Genomic DNA, 19,083 nt, shown 5'->3' on the forward strand with positions numbered 1-19,083 from the left:
TTTCAAAAAAAGAAACATGATCATCCTTTCTTGATGTCAGACCAATGGCTTACAACTACTTGCAAAAAAGTTTAAGAGAAAATTCAACTATAATAAAATTAAGCAGAGCTACAGAAAGGTCTGTTTTAATAGAAATTATTAAATTTAACTGATATTGCTTTGAACAGAAATTATGTAGTCAAAATTATATTTAACATTATTTAATATTCTTGAAATACAAAAACATCTTATTCTATGAATAAATGTTAACACACAACATGACTGATAATTTAGCCCAAAAGACTTTCAGCAGATTAAAAAAAAACTGAACACCTCATTAGTTATAAAAACTGTCACCATTGTGGTGATTTTTTTAAAAAAGAAAAAAAAACTAAAAAGGCTCTGAATGCAAAACCAAGGTAAGAGTTCAAAAATTAAAATAAACTAAAATGTCTTAAGCATTGACAGTACATGTGCACGAACTTCTGAAGCATCTAATTTAAAAAAGAATACCTATGTGGAAATAAAGGTGCAGAGATATTCTTTGTTAAATGTTTCAAGTATCAAAGAACCTATAAGTTTTCAGAATATAATCCATCAATAATTCACAAACTTCCTGTTACAAGGAAATTCAATACAATCTTCTACCTATATCAATTTATTAATAGCTTTCATTGGGGATTACTGATTTTCCTCCAATATCTAAGAAGAAAAAAAGCAATTCATAAGATCAGAAACTGGCCTGGTACAGTAAGACAGGCCTTAGTGCTACTAGAAGCTGACCTGGCACTCACAGATAGACTGTGGTGTTTCCCTGTTGAACATACATATTTTCAAAGAACATCAACATTAGCTAAGACCACTCTGACCATGATACATCAAATGGGGGGAAGGGGCACTCCATAATCAGGCCAATGAATAATTGCTACTGCTTTACCAATTGCAGCCTTAACCTCAAGTCCTTCCTCCCTCCCACCTTCTACATAAGATTTAGTAAGATCCATTGCTTCCATTTAGATGTAGTAAGATAATCATAGAACCCCTGCTGCTTCCTCTTGGTATTCAATACAGAACAAAGCCCTACTTACAGAACCTTATCCAAAGTCACTTAACAGAAGCCCAAACCCTACAAAAAATAGTTCTAACATACACTGGAATACCTTATTGTTTTCCCTGGTAGTCATTTTCCCTTACTATAGTAAGTCAATAAACCCAACTTCGTTCAACTACAGAGGCGTTCCTAGTGGTCTCTGTTTGGAGCACACTGATCTATATCTTACCAGAATTGTCAGGATTAGCAGTTATGAAGATATAACTGGCAAACTTCATAAGCAATATTAGAAATGAAAAGAGGTTTAACTAAAAATAAATAAACATTTACTGTGAATACTCTGAATAACTTTATTTCAATTAAAAACTCAGATGAACTGACAATTTTTAGATAAATTTAATGTACAGAGTGTTTTAAGAAATACAAAGTTTGATTATCCAATTAACATTAAAGAAATTGAATCAAGTATTCCACCAAAGACTTAAGGAACAGATGATACTACACTATATTGCTGGGGAATAAATAATAATAAAAAAGTTTTTGAAGAATATAATCCATGGTATTTATAAAAAGCAAAGGATAAATGTAGTCAGGGAATTGGGGGAAAAGTTTCAAGGACAAGCTGGGATTTGCCCAAGCTTCATAAAAAAAGAGGAGTAAAGCAGAGGAGACACTGTAGATGAAGGGCAAAGGTCTAAAGCCCAAGGGCTGAATGTGTCCTTGTGGCTGTTTACAGCAATTTGGTCAGAGTCAGGGATTTGGTTACCCCAGGACAACAGGAATATCTGGCTGGAAGACTCCCCTTTTCCTGATGAGGAAATGAGATGATACCAACAAGGATCAGGTTGGGGTCTTCATGGGCCATCCCAAGATTAAACTGAGGTATGTCTCCTCCTGGCTTGCAGACACCATGCTTTGAGTTTCCTTCCACTTTTCTTTCTTTTTTTTTTAAAGTGCCAGAGTGTTTTTATTTATTTCTTTTTCCATTTTTTAATTTGTTCTTTTTAAATATATATGACAGTAGAGTGTTTTTTGACATATTATACACACATGAACTATAACTTATTCTAATTAGGATCCCATTCTTACAGTTGTACATGATGGGAAGTTTCACTGGTCATATATTCATATGTGAATATAGGAAAGTTATGTTCAATTCATTCTACTATCTTTTCTATTCCTTTATACCCTCCCTTCCCTTCATTCCTCTTTGTCTAAACTATTAAACTTCTACCTCCCACCCCTGCATTGTGTGTTAGCATCCACATATCAGAGAGAATATTCGGCCTTTGGTTTCTGGGAATTAGCTTATTTTGATTAGCATGATATTCTCCAGTTTCTAGCAAATGCCATAATTTTATTCTTCTTTATGGTTGAGTAACATTCCATTGTGTATATATACCACATTTTCTTTATTCATTCATCTGTTGAAGGGTACCTAGGTTGGTTCCATAGCTTAGCTACAGTGAATTGAGCTGCTATAAACACTGATGTGGCTGTGTCATTGTAGTATGCTGATTTTAAATCCTTTGGTTATAAACCAAGGAGTGGGATAACTGGGTCAAATGGTGGTTCCACTCCAAGTATTTTGAGAAATTTTCCTCCATAGTGCTCTCCAGTATGGTTGCACCCATTTGCTTTCCCATCAGCAATCTTTTCCCCCCACATCTTTGCCCATATGTGTTAATTGTATTGTTTTTGCATTCCTAAACTATTACTGTTTTTTGTAATCAACACAGCTTGCCACTTTCACTATTTTCCAGAGTCATTTCCTTTTCACTGAAACCCAATTTTAAAAATTCTTCTAACAAGAGCCTCTGAATGGTAGATTCTACCTTTGTTTGAAAATGTTATTTCCCCTTCATCCTGAAGTTTAGCAAACTGTGGAATGCTACTTTTCTAGTTATTCTTAACCATTTGAAGATGTTATTTCTGTCTTCTAGTTTCTGTTACTACTATGAATAAAAATTTACTAACAGTCTAATTGCTTCATAGTTGAGTATTCTTGCTGGATACTTTTATAATTTCTTTGTTTTATGTATATTACAGTTTCATAACAATATCTTGTGGGGATTTATTTTTACTTATCTTGCTTAGGATTCACTCTGCCTCCTGAATCTAAAGGTTTATATCTTTTTTTCTTTTTATTGGTTGCTCAAAACATTACAATGATCTTGACATATCATATTTCATACATTTGATTCAAGAGGGTTATGAATTCTTATTTTTACCACGTGTACAGACTGCAGGGTCACATTGGTTATACATCCATGTTTATACATAAAGGTTTATATCTTTTATGTAATCTTGAAAACTTCTTTAGTCACTACCTCTTCATATATGTCCACACCCCCCACTCTCTCCTTTTTAAAATTCTTAATGGAAATATGCTTGACTTTCTCATTCTCAACTTCTATTTCATATTCTCCACATCTGTTTTTCTGTTTTATTACGATTTCTTTTGGCTTCCTTTTGATGTCCAAATTCTCTTTTTCACCATGACTAATCAGCTATTTAACCTATCTACTTAGAATTCAACGTCAAAGACAATTTCTAAAAAGTTACCTTAAGTTCTTTTTAAGAATCTATTTGTTCTTTTTCATAGTACCTTGCTCTTACATTTTTATTCCTTATGTATATAATAATTTTAAAATAAAAAAAGTTGTGGTTGTAGATGGACAGCAAGTCTTTGTTTATTTTCATGCGATGTTGAGGACTGAACCCAGTGCTTCACACATGCTAGGCAAGCACTCTGCCACTGAGCTATAGCCCTAGCCCCTTTAATAACTGTTAACATATATTTTATAGACTGTCATTTCTATTAACTCAAGTTTTTAGAAGTCTAATTCTATTAGTTATGGCCACTGTTTATTCCTTATATGAACTGGTTCTTGTGTCTTACAATTTTTAATACTAAAACCCATCTGTGAGAAACATGTGACTTAAGACTCATAACCTTGGTTATGAATCCTCAAGGGAGACTTCCAAAACCCTGATAGCCCAGCATATGTTAAGCTTCCTTGATCTTTCCTTTATCAAGGAAGATATTTATTTTCTACAATATTCTTTTTGAGACTATAGCCCATTGAGGGGGCTATACAGGATCCAGGACTTACCACATTTAGACACCAAATGACAAAATCTTAAGATTATGCTAACATATTCACGATTACCACCAAGAATATTCCAACTTAAATCAGTGTTTGGTATTCAGGCCCTGGTTTTTAGTTTCATTTATTTTTTTGGTCCCTGGATATTTCCCTTACTTTCCTTGACAAGCCAAGTTGCATAATTCAATAAAATATAGTTGGTATAGTTTATACCTACCATGTGAGTGCTTCTAGCAAGGTGGGTTCTATCTTATACTAGGCTAACAGTGGTTAAGTATTTTACATTTGATATTGAGAAAAGATAGCTTTTATTTTAAAAAAAAAATTTTAATAATTTTTATTATTAACATTTAAAATCTGATTCTTGTTCATTTTTCCTATGTGGAAATAAAAACAGATAAACTTAAATCAATCAGGCATGCCCATCTCTCATGAAACTCTAAAGTTCAATAACATATTTGAAAAAGTAAATGATAAACAAAGCATCCAAAAAAAGTGTACACCTTATTTTTCAAATAATAATGCTCCTACTTTAACTCTGTAACCAACCATGTCAATCTTGTCCATTAAGTATTTCACCTTGCAAATCTAGATCTAAAAGATTAAAATTAGTCTGTATTTGTTATTATCAGCACTATCTTTAGTCTTTAAATAATACTTGAAAAATAAGATCAAAAGTATTGGCTTATATGTTAAGCCCTGAGAATACATAAAAACATGCTCTGTTATAGAGAAAGATAATTATAAATTCTTAAACATATACGATAGTGTGAGGGGGAAGGGAAGGGAAAAAAAAGAGAGATAAGTGTCACAGTAGTTTGGGTAGACAATAGGGATGGGAGGGGAGGGGGGATAGGGAGGGCAGCAGAATACAACTGACACTAGGATTGCTGTATGTATACACATGGATGTATAACCAATGTGATCCTGCAATCTGTACATGTGGAAAAATGAGAATTCATACCCTATTTGAATCAAATGTATGTCAAGATCATTGTATTGTCTTGAACAATAAAAAAATAATAAATTCTTAAAGAACCCACAGGAAGTTTTAGCCCTGCAATTATTTTTAATGTGATACATTTAACTAAAAGGCATGCATTACTATTTACAGTAACAAAGTAGATGCAGAATGTATTGACTTTCTGTGAATCCTCCCCAAATACAAGCAGTCTAAGAACTCAAAAATTCCAACATAGCTAAGGATATATAAGTTGTATTTGATTTCAAAACTGTTCTTACTGAATTAAACTTAAAACATAAGAAAACGTCAAGCAATTTAAAACTACTCCTTAAATGAAAACTGATATAAGCACTTTTGACTACATTGTCATTTAATTCTGAGCCTTTAGAAGGAAAAAAAAAAAAAAAAAGCCTTTAGAAAGGAAAAAAGACAAAAGATTTTAATAAAAATATTAAAAAGTTTACCACTCACCAAATAATGTCAGTTTCAGTATCCTACTACACTGAATAGCAAAGGAAAGGTCAGAACTATCAAAAATTGTTATAAGATCTCCATCTGGAATTAAAAAACAAAACACACAAGTTTCAGATTTGTTAATAGGAATAAACTGGGACATATGAAAATTTAAATTCAAAATGTATATTGCAGAACATAATTAGAATCTCCTAGAAAAACCTTAAAACAAACATTAAAGAATCATCTGAGAAATGTGAATTGTTTAAAAAAATACTAAATCAACTTTTCTTATTACTCTTACAAGCAAAGAATTTATCATATCCTCGTGAGAAAATGTTGCTGAGTTAATACATGTATTAAATTTTACTAGTCACTAAATTTATGGTAGCAATAGTGTGAATTATTGATTTAGCCAAAATCTTCCCATTTTGAAAACTTTAAATATATTTATAAAAAATGAAAGTAATAAGGATTCTCAAGAATCTATTCTTAATTCTAAATAAAACACACTGACACAAGCAAATGGAGAGAAGTCATACATAACAATAACTCAAGAGTTCTTGAAGAATTGTTAATGAATGAACAGTAGAGTCTTTCAGGTTAGTGACCATTTTGATACTAAAAGTATCAACTTTCCCCAGAAAAAAAATATTTATATATACAAAAAATAGCACACAATGAAGACTGTGAAATCCCCTAGATCTCAGGGATAAAGAATACTATAATTAGCATATCAACTGCATGTTTCAAAAGCTTTCAAAGGACTAGGGGGAAAAAAAATTCCCTACAAAGAACAAGAACAGAAAAGCAGGGACAGACAAGGAGTTGATCAGGGGCCTTTTACAGTGCATCTTCACACAGTTGGGTGGGAATTTTTATCTGGTGAAGGCCAAGAGGCCACTCCAGGAATGCTCTTCTGCACCAATCTTAAATGGACTACATAGCTTTATTTTGGACTAAGATGGCAATAAAAGCCATAACCGAGCACTCTGTAATTATTTTAGCTCTTTATAACTAAACCTAATTCCTATCACATATATGTCCAACATACAGCTCTGAAAGACTTGACTCATAAATGCATTTTAAGAAAATATAAATGTAAAAGAAGGAAATTTCCTATAATTTTGTCTTTTTCCTTTACTGAATCACACAACAGAAACAGAATATCTAATAGTAGAATCTACCTGAGCAGTCCCTTCACTCTAGAGCCCAACACAGACTATGAAACACAAATCTGAATGATTCAGAACACTTCAAAAACACGTGAAAAAAATATATATATAATTTGGTAGCCAGATAAGGATGACACACTTCAACAACGAGGAATCTACAATTTGACCCAATGGATCCATCGCTGTTTTTACAGGACTGTGAACTAAGATTGGTTTTCAGATTTTTTTTTAATATATTTTTTATTTATAGATGGACACAACATATTTATTTATTTTTATGTGGTGCTGAGAATTGAACCCAGTGCCTCACAGTGAGGCATGCGCTCTACCACTGAGCTATAGCCCCAGCCCCATAGTTTTTAGATTTTTAAGAAGCAGTTAAAAAAATGGCTGTGATGATGAGAAGAGGCCTTATATGATCCACAAAACTATAACATTATCTGATCTTTTATAGGAAAAGTTTACTGACATGAAAATAGGAAATATAAGAGAAAGCCAATCAGCAAGGTCATTTTAAGATATGCTAAGTTTGAGGCAAAGCAAAGCATCTTAGGTTAAAAGACAACTATTAAAATTTTGAATTGTAAAGTCAAGAAAGAAAAATTAACTGATCAATTTTACGTCATACATTTGGAAGTCACAGGGGTGAAAAGCAGTGTATTTTGAGTTGATGAGATTACTAGATAAAAGAACAGGACAAAATACCTCCTTTATTGTTCCTAAACATGAGTAATTCTCAAAAATTAGCTAGGGTGCTCTTAGATCATATGTCACAAGAAGGGAGAATTGTGCCTGTAACTACATGGCCAGCTTAGTTGATTATCAGTTGATTTTACACTCCTTCTCCATAGGGCAAATTTTATAAAGTGGCTGCTCAGCCAGGGACAACACTTTCCACCTGCATCTCACCAAAGCCATCTGACTGGGTTTGGACCAATATAGAAGTTATATATCACCTTGATGCCTAGCAAGTAATATCCCTTCACACTCTTTCTTCATCCATCTGCCTGCTGGATGTCAATTTTTTATTTTGATGATTTTTGTAAGCCATGTGTTAAAGATAATGGAGCTTTTTCAAAATAAAAAAATAACAGAGCTTCTGTCAGTCTGGGTCCCTAAATGATTTCTTCAGTGTGGACCCACTGAGATTTTAATATTTCTATTATAGTAGCTGGCATTACCTTAAGACAATCCTCATAAAGCAGCAGCTATTTGTAATAAAAAGAAAACCAGAATAATCACAGTTTCAGAGAAAGTAAGAGATAAGAGTATTTCAAAAAAGATGCCAAATGCTGAGCTCAAGATGAAAAACTCTACAAATAAGTTCAGTGATTAAAAAACATACCAAACTACCAACAAAACAAATTTCCATAAGTGATTTAAAAAGAAGGCTGGTTAAAGAATAGGAAATAAATAATATTCTACTGCTATAATTCCACTGCATGTTTGATCAAACATTTCTCATGTAAAATCCATCTCCATAAAAATAGTTTTGTGGTAAAATCAGTCAGGGAACATCACATTCTATTAAATGACAATGTACATCAGCATATTACACATTCTTGAAAATTTCTGTAATAAACACATTTGTTGAAACCAGTTCTCCCATACTTAATTAATTAACCATTAAATTCTTTTACATTCAATATCTACTGATATCTCTTTCACTTGGGGAAATACAAGTAGAAATTTGGTTTTAAAAATAAAAAGGAAGTCAAAACTGGCCAGAAAGAAGAAAATAAAAAAATTGTAGAACAGCATATGAAAGTGTTCTAACACTTAAAACTCCCTTCTAATAATAAATAACTTAGCTATTTTTAACTTATACTAATTATATAAGAAAATGGCCAATCAAATATCATGAGGGGGGGAATAGTCCAATAAAAAAGATGGGCAAATGAACACATACTTATTTTCAAAAACTGCCTTAAAAACACTCTTACCTTCATCTTTATACTTTATTGTAACTTCATCATTACTTAGAAGTTTTCCTCTGAAAACTCGCTGCATCATTAGCACTAATTCATCATAAGTAATATCTTCATTATGAATGGGAATTCTTCGAATATCCTCCCCAAGTTGAGCTTTGATAATTAGCTTCCCACTTAGGTCCAACTGTCCATTCATGGTGGACTCCAGGATGTTCTTATATAACTCTAGGGAAAGACTGATAAAAATGATTTTGATGATTATACAATAGAACATATCTGAAAAGTTGAAAATAGAGATACTATTAGAATATAAGAAATTTGGCCTTCAAAAGTGATTCACTATCCCACTGTTAACATGTTCATGTTAAAATGTCTGGCAAAAACTGTATTACATATATAATAAGTTGTATTTTTTTGTCTCCTATTGTTTTAACCACATATTTAACTGCATATCTAACAATACCATTTACATTTCTAACATGTCCAAAAGTTAATTGCTGGTCATCCACTTAAAATCTGTTTCCTAGAGTTACTTTTCCCCATTTGTTAGTGACAACAACTACCTTCCAGTTATTCAGGATAAAAAAGTCTTAGTTCCTCATTTTTCTCACACCTTATAGCCAAACTACAAATCTTATTACTACTACCCTTTAAGAAATGTCTCTGGAATCCAACCACTTCAGTATCTTCACTGCTAACAATGTGATCCAAGACACCACCATTTTTTGGTTAAATCATTGCAAAAGACTCCTTACCTGATCTGTCTCCTTTTCCATGCCCATTTTTAATCTATTTTTAACACATCAATTAGTCTGTGAAATAAAATCTAACGTCAGTGTCCTCTAAATCTTCCAACAGATTTCTGTCTTAAAAAGCAAAATCTACAAAGTCATGATCTAGCCTCTGGTCCCTGACCAACTATTTAATCTCATTTTGTACTTCTTTCCCTCAAACACCCCTGCTACACCAATGCTTTAAGTTCTTCCTTTCCACTCAAGGCTTTGCAACTTGCTAATCCTTTTGCCTTGGACTCTTTTCATATCCCTTATGATTCGGAACCCTCATCAAATGTCATCTTCTCAGAAGTCTTCCCTAACCATCTAATTTAAAATGACTCCCCACCCCCTATCTTAGTACCCTATCTTATTTTTCTTCAAAGCATTACCACTTTCAGACATTAAAAATTATCTTTTTATTGTCTTTTCCACTAGAAAGTAAGAAGTACATAGTATGTGTGCCATATATCCAGACCCTAAAAAAGTACCTAGCACACAGTAATTATTCAAGACTTGTTAAATAAGGAAAAAATAAATACTGGCTTCAAAATTATATTGGCCTTAACTTTTAATGCTAATCTGGAAGAGAAAAGCATGTGTGAAAAATCAAATTTTTCTCTTTCAAATAAGAAAGGTCTCGTGAGTATTCTAATTTCCCTCTATTTTGGGAACTTGAGGAGAAAGGGCAAATAAGTGATACCCTTCTAAGTTTTCCTTCTAAGTACAAGACTATCCACTATTGTACTACATATTCCATATCCACCCCCATTTCAATCCACCCCACCCCCAAATCAGAGTGGGTGTATTAAACTGTTTTAAGAAGACATTATTAGAAGTAACCATTAAATACTAGCTTGCTACATAATTTTCCCATTTCCTAGGTTTTATTTTCATGTTATGTCAAGTTATTCAAAATCATCATCCTATAATGACTTTGTGATTCTAAATTCAAAATATCATCCAAGATCTCTAATAAATGATTACTGTATAATCATGAACAAAGTACTATAAGCAAATAATGTGTCAATATCTCATTTTCTCAAGGCCAAGATATTCCTGAATATGTTAAAATAAGATCACTAAGTGTTTTCTTAGCATCAACTCCTGTTCATGCCTCAAATTATCTCTCAAAGCTGTTTAAGTCGTCTGACTTACAACCTCCACATTTTGACTTCAACCTCCTGTTTTACTACTGGCAGCTTTTCCTCTACTTAAATTCATTATTTAACTAACATTATCATATTTCAAATTCATTATTAACATTATCACATTTCTCTGCGATTACTGTGTCCTTTCGGTGCATGTGTAAAACCATTCAAACCCTCTCAACATATAAATCCTTCAAATACTTGAAAAAGTGTTCAAGAATCCTAAATTGTTTCATGAAGATTACATATAAATGTCCCAATATTGCTTATATAAAAGTTCGTGGTCCTTTCACCTATTCCTTAAATGAATACTCTAGATTCCTTCACCATCTTCTGTCCAGGTCACATTTTATTAATAAATCTTTAATGAAATGGGGCATTAAAACTAAATATAACACTCCAAGGTCAGTGCAGTACAAAGTGAACTGTGTTCCGCCATCTGAACATCATGCTTGTCCTAATACAAAACAAAAATATGGTTAGTTTTTTATCTTCCCATTTCACAATGAACTTCTCAAAAAACCGTGATGAACTGAAACCTCCATACAACTTGCTCTTCACCTGCAGCAAAATTTGTCCTGCGCATTAAGGAAACATTTACTGAATACCTCTGAAGTATAAGCACTTCGGCAAGTTGGTAAATATTCCATTGTGTTTGCATTGACAGGCTGAGAGGATCATGAAATAAATTAATGTATTTCCACAGGATATGTAAACCAGTAATAACAGCGAGAAGCCAGTGCTTCAGTGTGATGGTATTATCTATTCCTGGCAGCACCTAGAATAGTGCCTGACATGTAAAAGGTACTCTAAGAATTGCTTCTGTTCCCTTCACAAAAAGATGAATGGGTAAATAAAGTTCTGATAAAAGACTTTCAAGGAAAAAAAAACTATAAAATTAGATCAATTCTTATGTCAGACCTTCACGGTGTGCCTTATGTAGCTAAAAGTGACTCCCCACATCATATTAAGAAAAATTTCAACATCACATACACTAGATAGTATGTCCTACTGATGGAAGGGGGGAATGCTCAATTCCAATGACCTAAAAACTTGAGTCACATATACTCTGTATCTGCCATGTTTACCAGCAAATTCACTTTTGGTGTTTCTCATCAACTGTAAATTCCCTGCAGCCAGGAACCAATGCTTCTTTCCTAAGGCTGTTCCCCATTTATGCAGTTACCTCGGGAAAAACACACAAGTATCACAAGAGTACATTTTTCTCTGAGGGAAAGTCCCATCCACACATGTTTATACAACAGCAGAATTCTGGTACTCTTTCTCTAGCAACGTAAAGATCCATATGAACAACTAGTTCCTAGAACTGCTGTTAAGATCCCTACAGCAATTTCTTTTATCTTATCCCTGCCCCACCACCTCTGAGCTGTGTCTCCACTAACAGGCATAATTCTTCACCAGAAGCACTTTTTTGAGTTCTGGGAATAAACTGATGTGCCCAAAAACAAATAAAAGGCCTGCCTCTTGCACTAGAATCTAGGTTCAATGGCCAAACCGCTGGATACACTGACCCCACCACTGCTCAAATTCAGAGGCAGCAGTTTAGGTACCTCCTGAGGGTGCAATTTCCTTCAAGAAATCCCAGAGCAAATAAACCTTTGATTATTCCAAAAGAATGCAAGAGGCCTAAAATGCTGCCTGACCAGAGGCAATGTTAATAATAAAGATCCGCACTATTAGCTTTGAGACTTTAAATCCTTCTCGAAGGTTCACTCTTATCATATGCAAATCGGGAATAAGTTTGAATGGGTTCTCGTGATTAGATAGCATCAAGCATCTAAAATACTCAGTACCCAGAGAAGCAAACTCTTAAAAGTTAGCTGTCATCATTATAAAAACCAGGCTGGGCCTCCACTCCGCGCTAAAGGACTGAAAGCCAAAGAATGAGGTTCCTCTTCTATGACCCCAATCAAATTATTCCCACAGGTGCCTCTCCACCCTTCTCACTCTTCCAACCCCCTCAAGTTAGGCACCCACCACTCCAGGGCTCCCAATGGCTCGCACAGAGATCTCCGGCAATTCGACCTCCGGGAGCCACACGGAATTGCCTAGACACTTCTGGGCCGAACGCCCCCCAGAACCCTACGCCCACTTCCCAGCCACCAAGAACATCGGCCTCGTCACCCCTCCCCCTCCGTGACCTCCCAGCCCCCGCGAGGTCCCGTCGGCCCTCCTCGCTCGCTCTAGCCCTCTCCCACGGCCCCCGTGGGCCGCCCGCCCCGCCCCGGTGGGTTCCAGAGAGGCCCTCCAGCACTTCCTCGTCCCCGGAACTTCTCAAGAGAGCGCGGCCGCACCCCTGGCTCTTGCGGCCGTACCAGCTTACAAGGCCGTCGCCTTTGCGCGGGACTCCGTGGACGGAGCGATGCGAGGCCACCGCCGCAGACCGGCTCTGGGCGTCTCAGGGAGGGTGCAGACAGGACCCGCTCGGTAGCCCTCCACGGCCGCCGCACCTACCTCGCAGACTGCCGCGGGCCCCAGCCAATCGCACAGACCCAACTAGCCTAGCGAGAGCTCCGGCCTTGTACGTGGCAGGTGGGGGAAGAAGAGGGGAGGGAACAAGAAAATAAAATCCGTCCTTTCGCCCCGCCTCAGCGCGAGAGGCTCAACTCATAACGCATGCGCGGGGGCGAGGGACGCGGGGCCAAAGACTACCCGGCAGCTTCGGCCCAGGCGCCCCCCGGCTTCCTCACTGGATGACCGGTTGTAGGAAGCGCGAGCTAACGGATACACGCATGCGCAAGGCGTGACCGGGCACTTCCGGTTTTCCTGACAGCTTGTATTTCCCGTCTGTCGCCCGTGGGCGGGGCGTAGTGGGCGGGGCGTAGTGGGCAGTTCTGGTCTAGTTTTGAGAACCCGCTGAAAGTGGGCATCTGTTCAAGTTTTTGTCGTTACTTTGTAACCATTGTAGTTCTCCTAGTCACACCAAAAAATACTAATCTTTTCCCGCCTTTCTTCTACAAATCCGTTCATTCATTCATTAGTGGGCGCCTACACTTTGCCAAACCTTGTGCTAGTAGGAATGGGGAATGAATCAGTTGGTGCGCGAGGAGTTTCCAATATACCAGGGAAGCGACAGCGCCCCAGAGGTCAAAACTTTACGTGTGAAAAAGTCAAAGGCTGCGAAATTAAAGCTAAGGATTCCAGAAGAGTTTTTTTGGAAAAGGCATTTGAGCCTCCCCCTCCCCCTCCCTAAACCATTTGTTTTGGGTGTGCTGTAAGAAGTGCTGTTGTTCAAACTGAACCCTAAATTTGGGGAAAAGGTGGGGAAAACTGGGGTGCACAGAAGTGTTTTAAAAGGTGCAAGCAACGTTTGCCTTCTAAGCTGACTAAGCAAATAGGTAAATCCGCCTGTCTCCCTGGTTCATCAGATTTTCCCTAAACGAACTGGGATAAAATAAATCAGGTGTTTGGGATGAGAAATAATGTTCTTTTTTAGAACTGTAAACCGTATATTCTTACAGTTGTAAGTCTGAAAATTCTTTTGAGAATGAAGTATGTGTTAAGGATGCTTTTCTCCTGTAAATTTTGTTTTCCCCAGTTGTATACATTGCCCTTTGAGAAATTCCCTGCAGGGATTAGAAAATGAAGGACTACAGAAGAAACAGAGCATTCCTCATTTTCAGAGAATATTCTTCCTAGCTTGTTATTTAAAACTTTATCATATAGATTCAGGGAAGTGCACCGCAGCCCCATGATAGTATGCTACTGTCTTTGATTTGAGATGGTTTGGGAATAAACCCACACTCCTGTGGGCAGAGGTAAAATAGTCCTTTAAGAAAGTGAATTATACCACTGTCAATCTTCCTAAAATTAAATCAGACCTTGGGACAAAAGATGAGATGAATCATAGCCTCCAATGAGGGTAAAGAATTTTCTTCTCTTTAGATCACTATTAAGGGAGCATTTCCTCAAAAGTCCTGCCACTAAGAAGAAATTAGATGGCCCCTGTTACATTGTGGCCAACTGCACCCTTATGGAGGGGGTGAGGTTCGTGGACTTTAAATATAGCTTGTTTTTTTTTTTTGTTTGTTTTTAGTACTGCGGATTGAATCCATAGCGCTTTAGTCTTTTTTATTTTTTCATTTTGAGGTAGGTTTTGCTAAATTGCTGAGGCTGCCCTTGAACTTGTGATCCTCTTGTCTCAGCCTCCTAAATCACTGGGATTACCACCATGCCTAATTTAAGGGTTTTTTTTATTTTTGTGTTTTGATGAATATTTTTATGTTTAGTTTCCTCATGCTTCATCCCAAAGATCAGTAAGTTTCATTTAATGTTATAAACCTGTTCCCAGCTACCACTGTGAAAATTGAAAAATGAGGTTGTGATGATTCCACAGATCAAAGTAGAAGCAGGGGAGTAAAAACAGCATTTGGGAGTCACATCAGAGGCTTAAGTAACAAGAGACAAGAAGGACATCTGTGAAACATAATGTTTAAGTATTACCTCAGAATTTCCCAGAGATAAATATATATGTGTGTGTGCACGCGCTCGTGTGTGTGTGTGTGTGTGTGTGTGTGTGTACACATATACATACATACAAAATTAAATTTTAAAAAAGATTTTGTTTTCTGCTATCAAGCTAACTAGGCATGAAGTATAGGTCATTTGGGTTGTTTGTAAATGTTACATAAGAGCATGTCTAGGGAAGCACACAAAATTATGAATGTGTCATATTGTCTCCATTATATTGTAAACACCTTAATAACTGAAACAATAACTATATCCTACCCATTTTCATATCTGTTTCATCCTTATTTGCCCATTAAAACTTCAATAACTCTCCTGCTCTTGACTCTTATTAAAAATTGAGAGCATAATGAATATCTGTAATCCAAGAGACTTGGGATGCTGAGGCAGTCCAATTGTAAGTTCGAGGTTAGCCTCAGCAGCTTAGTGAAACCCTGTCTGAAAATAAAAAGTGAAAAGTACTGGAGATGTGGCTTAGTGGTAAAGCACTCCTGGGTTCAATCCCTAGTACCAAAGGGGGGGGGGGCAACTCACCACCTAACCCAAGGATTAGAACTATATCAGTAAATTATATGCCCCCCCCCAATGTGCCCCTTTTGAATTTTGTGTTTGGTATTCACTTGGGGGTTTTTAAAAAATCTTGTTTATAGTTATCACATGTGAATGTCTATGTAGACATATGCTTAAGCAATGTTATTCATATTCAGTTTTACTTCCTTATAGATATTATATAGAATATCATTTATTTTTGGATTCCTGGAGCATAACTTTAATACTCAATATTATGTTACTGGAGCTCATTTATTTTCATTCTTGAGTAATACTCCTTTGGGTGAGTATGTTACAGATATTTTAATTCATTCTATCAAACGGTATTTTGGTTGCTTCCAGTTTGTTGCTATGCACAACATTCTTATATGTCTTTGATATACAAGTTTTTCCTGGTTATATGCTAATATGTAGATTGCTGACTGATAGATTATGCAAACATTTAGCTTGTAAAATGACGACCCGTGGTATTGTTCAGCCTTTGGGGGAAGGTTTGAATGGAATCTTTTGTGGACTTAGTGAAAACCATAAACACTGTAGTAAAACCCTGAATTTGTATACCAAACATTTGACAAGTAGACATTTAGTTCCTTGTTTAATCTCATGTGATTTTTCTGTGGTTCTGTACCTTTACTTGTGGTTCTATGTTTGAGTTTCTTATGCTCCCTCACCCAACATGAGGACAGTGATTTTATTTTGTGTATCACTCCCAGCATCTGGTGTTGATTGCCATGTGTAGTTGTCTGTCAATAGATATCTGTTGAGTGAATTTTATGGTTACTATTTCTGTAATGTACCCACAGTTGCTGAAACAGATGTCTGTACTTAGACTTGAATAAAAGCAGGTGACAACTGAATTAAATCAGTTACATCCCTTACCAAGAACATCATTTTTCCCACTGTATGTATTGACACTGATTATAGTTAGTGCTGCCTTTCATTAGTGAAGCCAAAAAAGTTCTCATATAATTATCACTTACTAACCACTATGGTCATATTTATTGGGGATAAGTCTCAAAAATGTAACTAAGAATATCGTTCCAGAAATTCTGTAAGTAGCCAGACCTTAAAAGTGCTGTTAATCAGACATCTTGCCTTCTTTTTGTATGGAGCTTAGAAAGGTTCTCAACTTTTAGAAATATAAATTGAACGTTTGGCTCACCTGGCCTTTTGTCCTATAACCAAGTGAACTTACCTTTAAATGAACACAGAAAATAATCTCGAATCTGTAAATACTGCTTAATGGTAATCTATAAAAGTTAGGAATATACAACAGAAGGGAAAAGGGTGTAAGGAAATATCTTTGATTCAGACTGTACCAAGGAGAGATAGGAGGTTCTGTAATTCAAAGGTTACTTTTACTTTTTCACTGATACCTGAAGAAGTGTTAAGATTTAAACTATAGTTGTGTGAGAGGCAGTCAACTCCCCTACTATCTGCTCTTTCTCCTTGAAAGCATGTTCTGAGAATTCCACAAGTGGAAAAGGGAAAACATCTTAAGAATAAAATCAGAGTTTCTGAGATGAGATGGGAAATGGGAACTTTGTAAAGCAAGTTAGATAAAACTTGTGTTTTGTCATATTCACCTTTAGTAATTAGTATAAAGCATCTTGAAATTTTTCAGTTGTCTCATTAAGGTGAACCAATGAAAGAATGTAGGTTTGGTGAAGATAGTTCTTGCTGCTTAATTCTGTATTTCTTGAGGCTGTCGCCTCCTAGATATTCAATCCATATTTACTGAATAAAAGAATGAAAGCTAACTATCCTGTCACTTCTTTGGGCAAGCTTACAGAAAAAAATGGAGCTCCTAGTTCCTGAGTAGCCCAGGATTTTATCTCTGAGTAGTTTGAAATCTCATTTTTCTTCATTTATACCTCCTGGAAACAGTGCTAAATTACCTCTGTGCTGAATTACCTATCAGAATTTAGGTTGTTACAGGTTGAATTGTATTCCTCCTCAAAATTCATGTTGAAGCCTTAATTCCTAATATAAAAATGTGACTGATAAAAAAAAAAAAAGAAGAAGGAAAAAAAAAAGAATGTGACTGAATTTGGGGATTAGGCTTTTAAAGAGGTGATTAAGTAAAATAAGGTCATTAGAAGTGGGCCTCAATCTGACTGGTATCTTTGTGAGAAACCATGTGAGGACACAATAAGAAGGCAGCCATCTGCAAGACAAGGAGAAAGCCACCAGAAGAAGCCAAACCTAACAACTTGATCTTGGATTCTCAGCCCCTAGAACTATGAGAAAATTAATTTCTGATATGTAAGCCACCAAGTTTATGGCAGCCCTGATGACAATACAAATGCCACACGATGTATAAAGACATATCACAACTTTTCATTTGCTCAAGAGTAGCTTTGTTCAGCTCTTTTAAGAAACTTGGCAACCAAACTCTAGGAATCATGCGTATCCAAGACAAAATCAAACTGGGTACTGAAAGGGACTTATATCTCTATTATATTTATGCCAGTGGTCCTGCTTTTAATCCCTGCAAATAATGAATAATTCAACGGGGCATTGTGCAACGGCCATTTTAATGAAGACAGACTCACTCAAAATATGCAAATTACAATCACAGGGAGATGCTATTTTTACATATGTGTTTTATAAAATTTAAAGTTTCATAACAGTTATAAAAAAGGATAAGGCAAAACAGACATACTTTGTTATGGGAACATAATAGAAACTATAAAGGGTGGTATGGACATATCCATCAATATATAAAATGTCCTATGATCCAACAGTTCCATTTCTAGTGTAGCAGAGAAAACCTTGCACATAACAACACACATACCTATTAATGTTCTATTTTCAAGAGAAAAATTATAGAGAAAATAACATAAATACATGTATGTTAGACCTCAAGAAACATTTTGTTGAGTACAAAAAGCAAATTTCCAAAACTTCTGTTGCTATGCAGAAGAGTTACCATAGCAGCCTAACTGCTGTCCTTAGATAGGCCTGCTTGTGAGATTGGTCCATGGCTAGTGTATAAGAAATTGGATTTTAAGAGTGTCCTCACAATTCTTTGGTAAGCATAGTGAGTGCACTGTGACTAAACTGTGCAAACAATGTGTTTTATGCTAAACACCCACTTGCTTTCTAGGAGTATGGGATCTTGGTATATGCCAAGCAGTGGTGTCCTTGTAGCCAGCTACCAATAACAATCCTGAGTACCAAATCTCTGATCAACATTCCTGATAGACTGTATTTCACATTCTATCACAATATTTTGCTGGAGAGATCAAGTGTGCCCTGGAAGAAACTCTAAGAAGCTTGCTCTGATTTCCTCTATACTTTTCCTTATGTGACTTTTTCCTTTGCTGATATTGATTTATATCTTTTTGTAATAAGTCACAGCTATCAAACCTGGAGATGATCTTAGGGATCACTGACACAGTTCCCTGTACCATTTATGTAAAAAACAACAAGTACGCAAACAAGATTATGAGTTTC

At 35.9% G+C, this 19,083-nt stretch overlaps 2 protein-coding genes across 5 annotated transcripts in view; both read right to left on the reverse strand.

Moving 5' to 3' along the window:
- Positions 1-13,298, reverse strand: part of Tfg (trafficking from ER to golgi regulator) — a 36,339-nt gene extending 23,041 nt beyond the window's left edge. For 2 of the 4 annotated variants that reach the window (XM_015478575.2, XM_015478573.2), the window contains exons 1-3: positions 12,924-13,297; positions 8,676-8,899; positions 5,576-5,659 (exon numbers count right to left, since the gene is read on the reverse strand). In XM_015478575.2, coding sequence (XP_015334061.1) covers positions 5,576-5,659; positions 8,676-8,859 — 268 coding nt within the window. In that variant the 5' untranslated portion in view covers positions 8,860-8,899; positions 12,924-13,297. Of the gene's footprint in view, positions 1-5,575; positions 5,660-8,675; positions 8,900-11,675; positions 11,774-12,923 lie in introns of all 4 variants that reach the window. The other 2 variants (XM_015478574.2, XM_048803443.1) reach the window with 2 other exon arrangements.
- Positions 13,216-19,083, reverse strand: part of Adgrg7 (adhesion G protein-coupled receptor G7) — a 67,857-nt gene continuing 61,989 nt past the window's right edge. Inside the window, exons 17-18 of the mRNA XM_015478287.1 lie at positions 16,820-16,874; positions 13,216-13,478 (exon numbers count right to left, since the gene is read on the reverse strand). Coding sequence (XP_015333773.1) covers positions 13,216-13,478; positions 16,820-16,874 — 318 coding nt within the window. The remainder of the gene's footprint in view (positions 13,479-16,819; positions 16,875-19,083) is intronic.

Source organism: Marmota marmota, unplaced genomic scaffold (assembly GCF_001458135.2).
Source record: "Marmota marmota marmota unplaced genomic scaffold, marMar, whole genome shotgun sequence".
NCBI classification, from domain to species: Eukaryota; Metazoa; Chordata; class Mammalia; order Rodentia; family Sciuridae; genus Marmota; species Marmota marmota.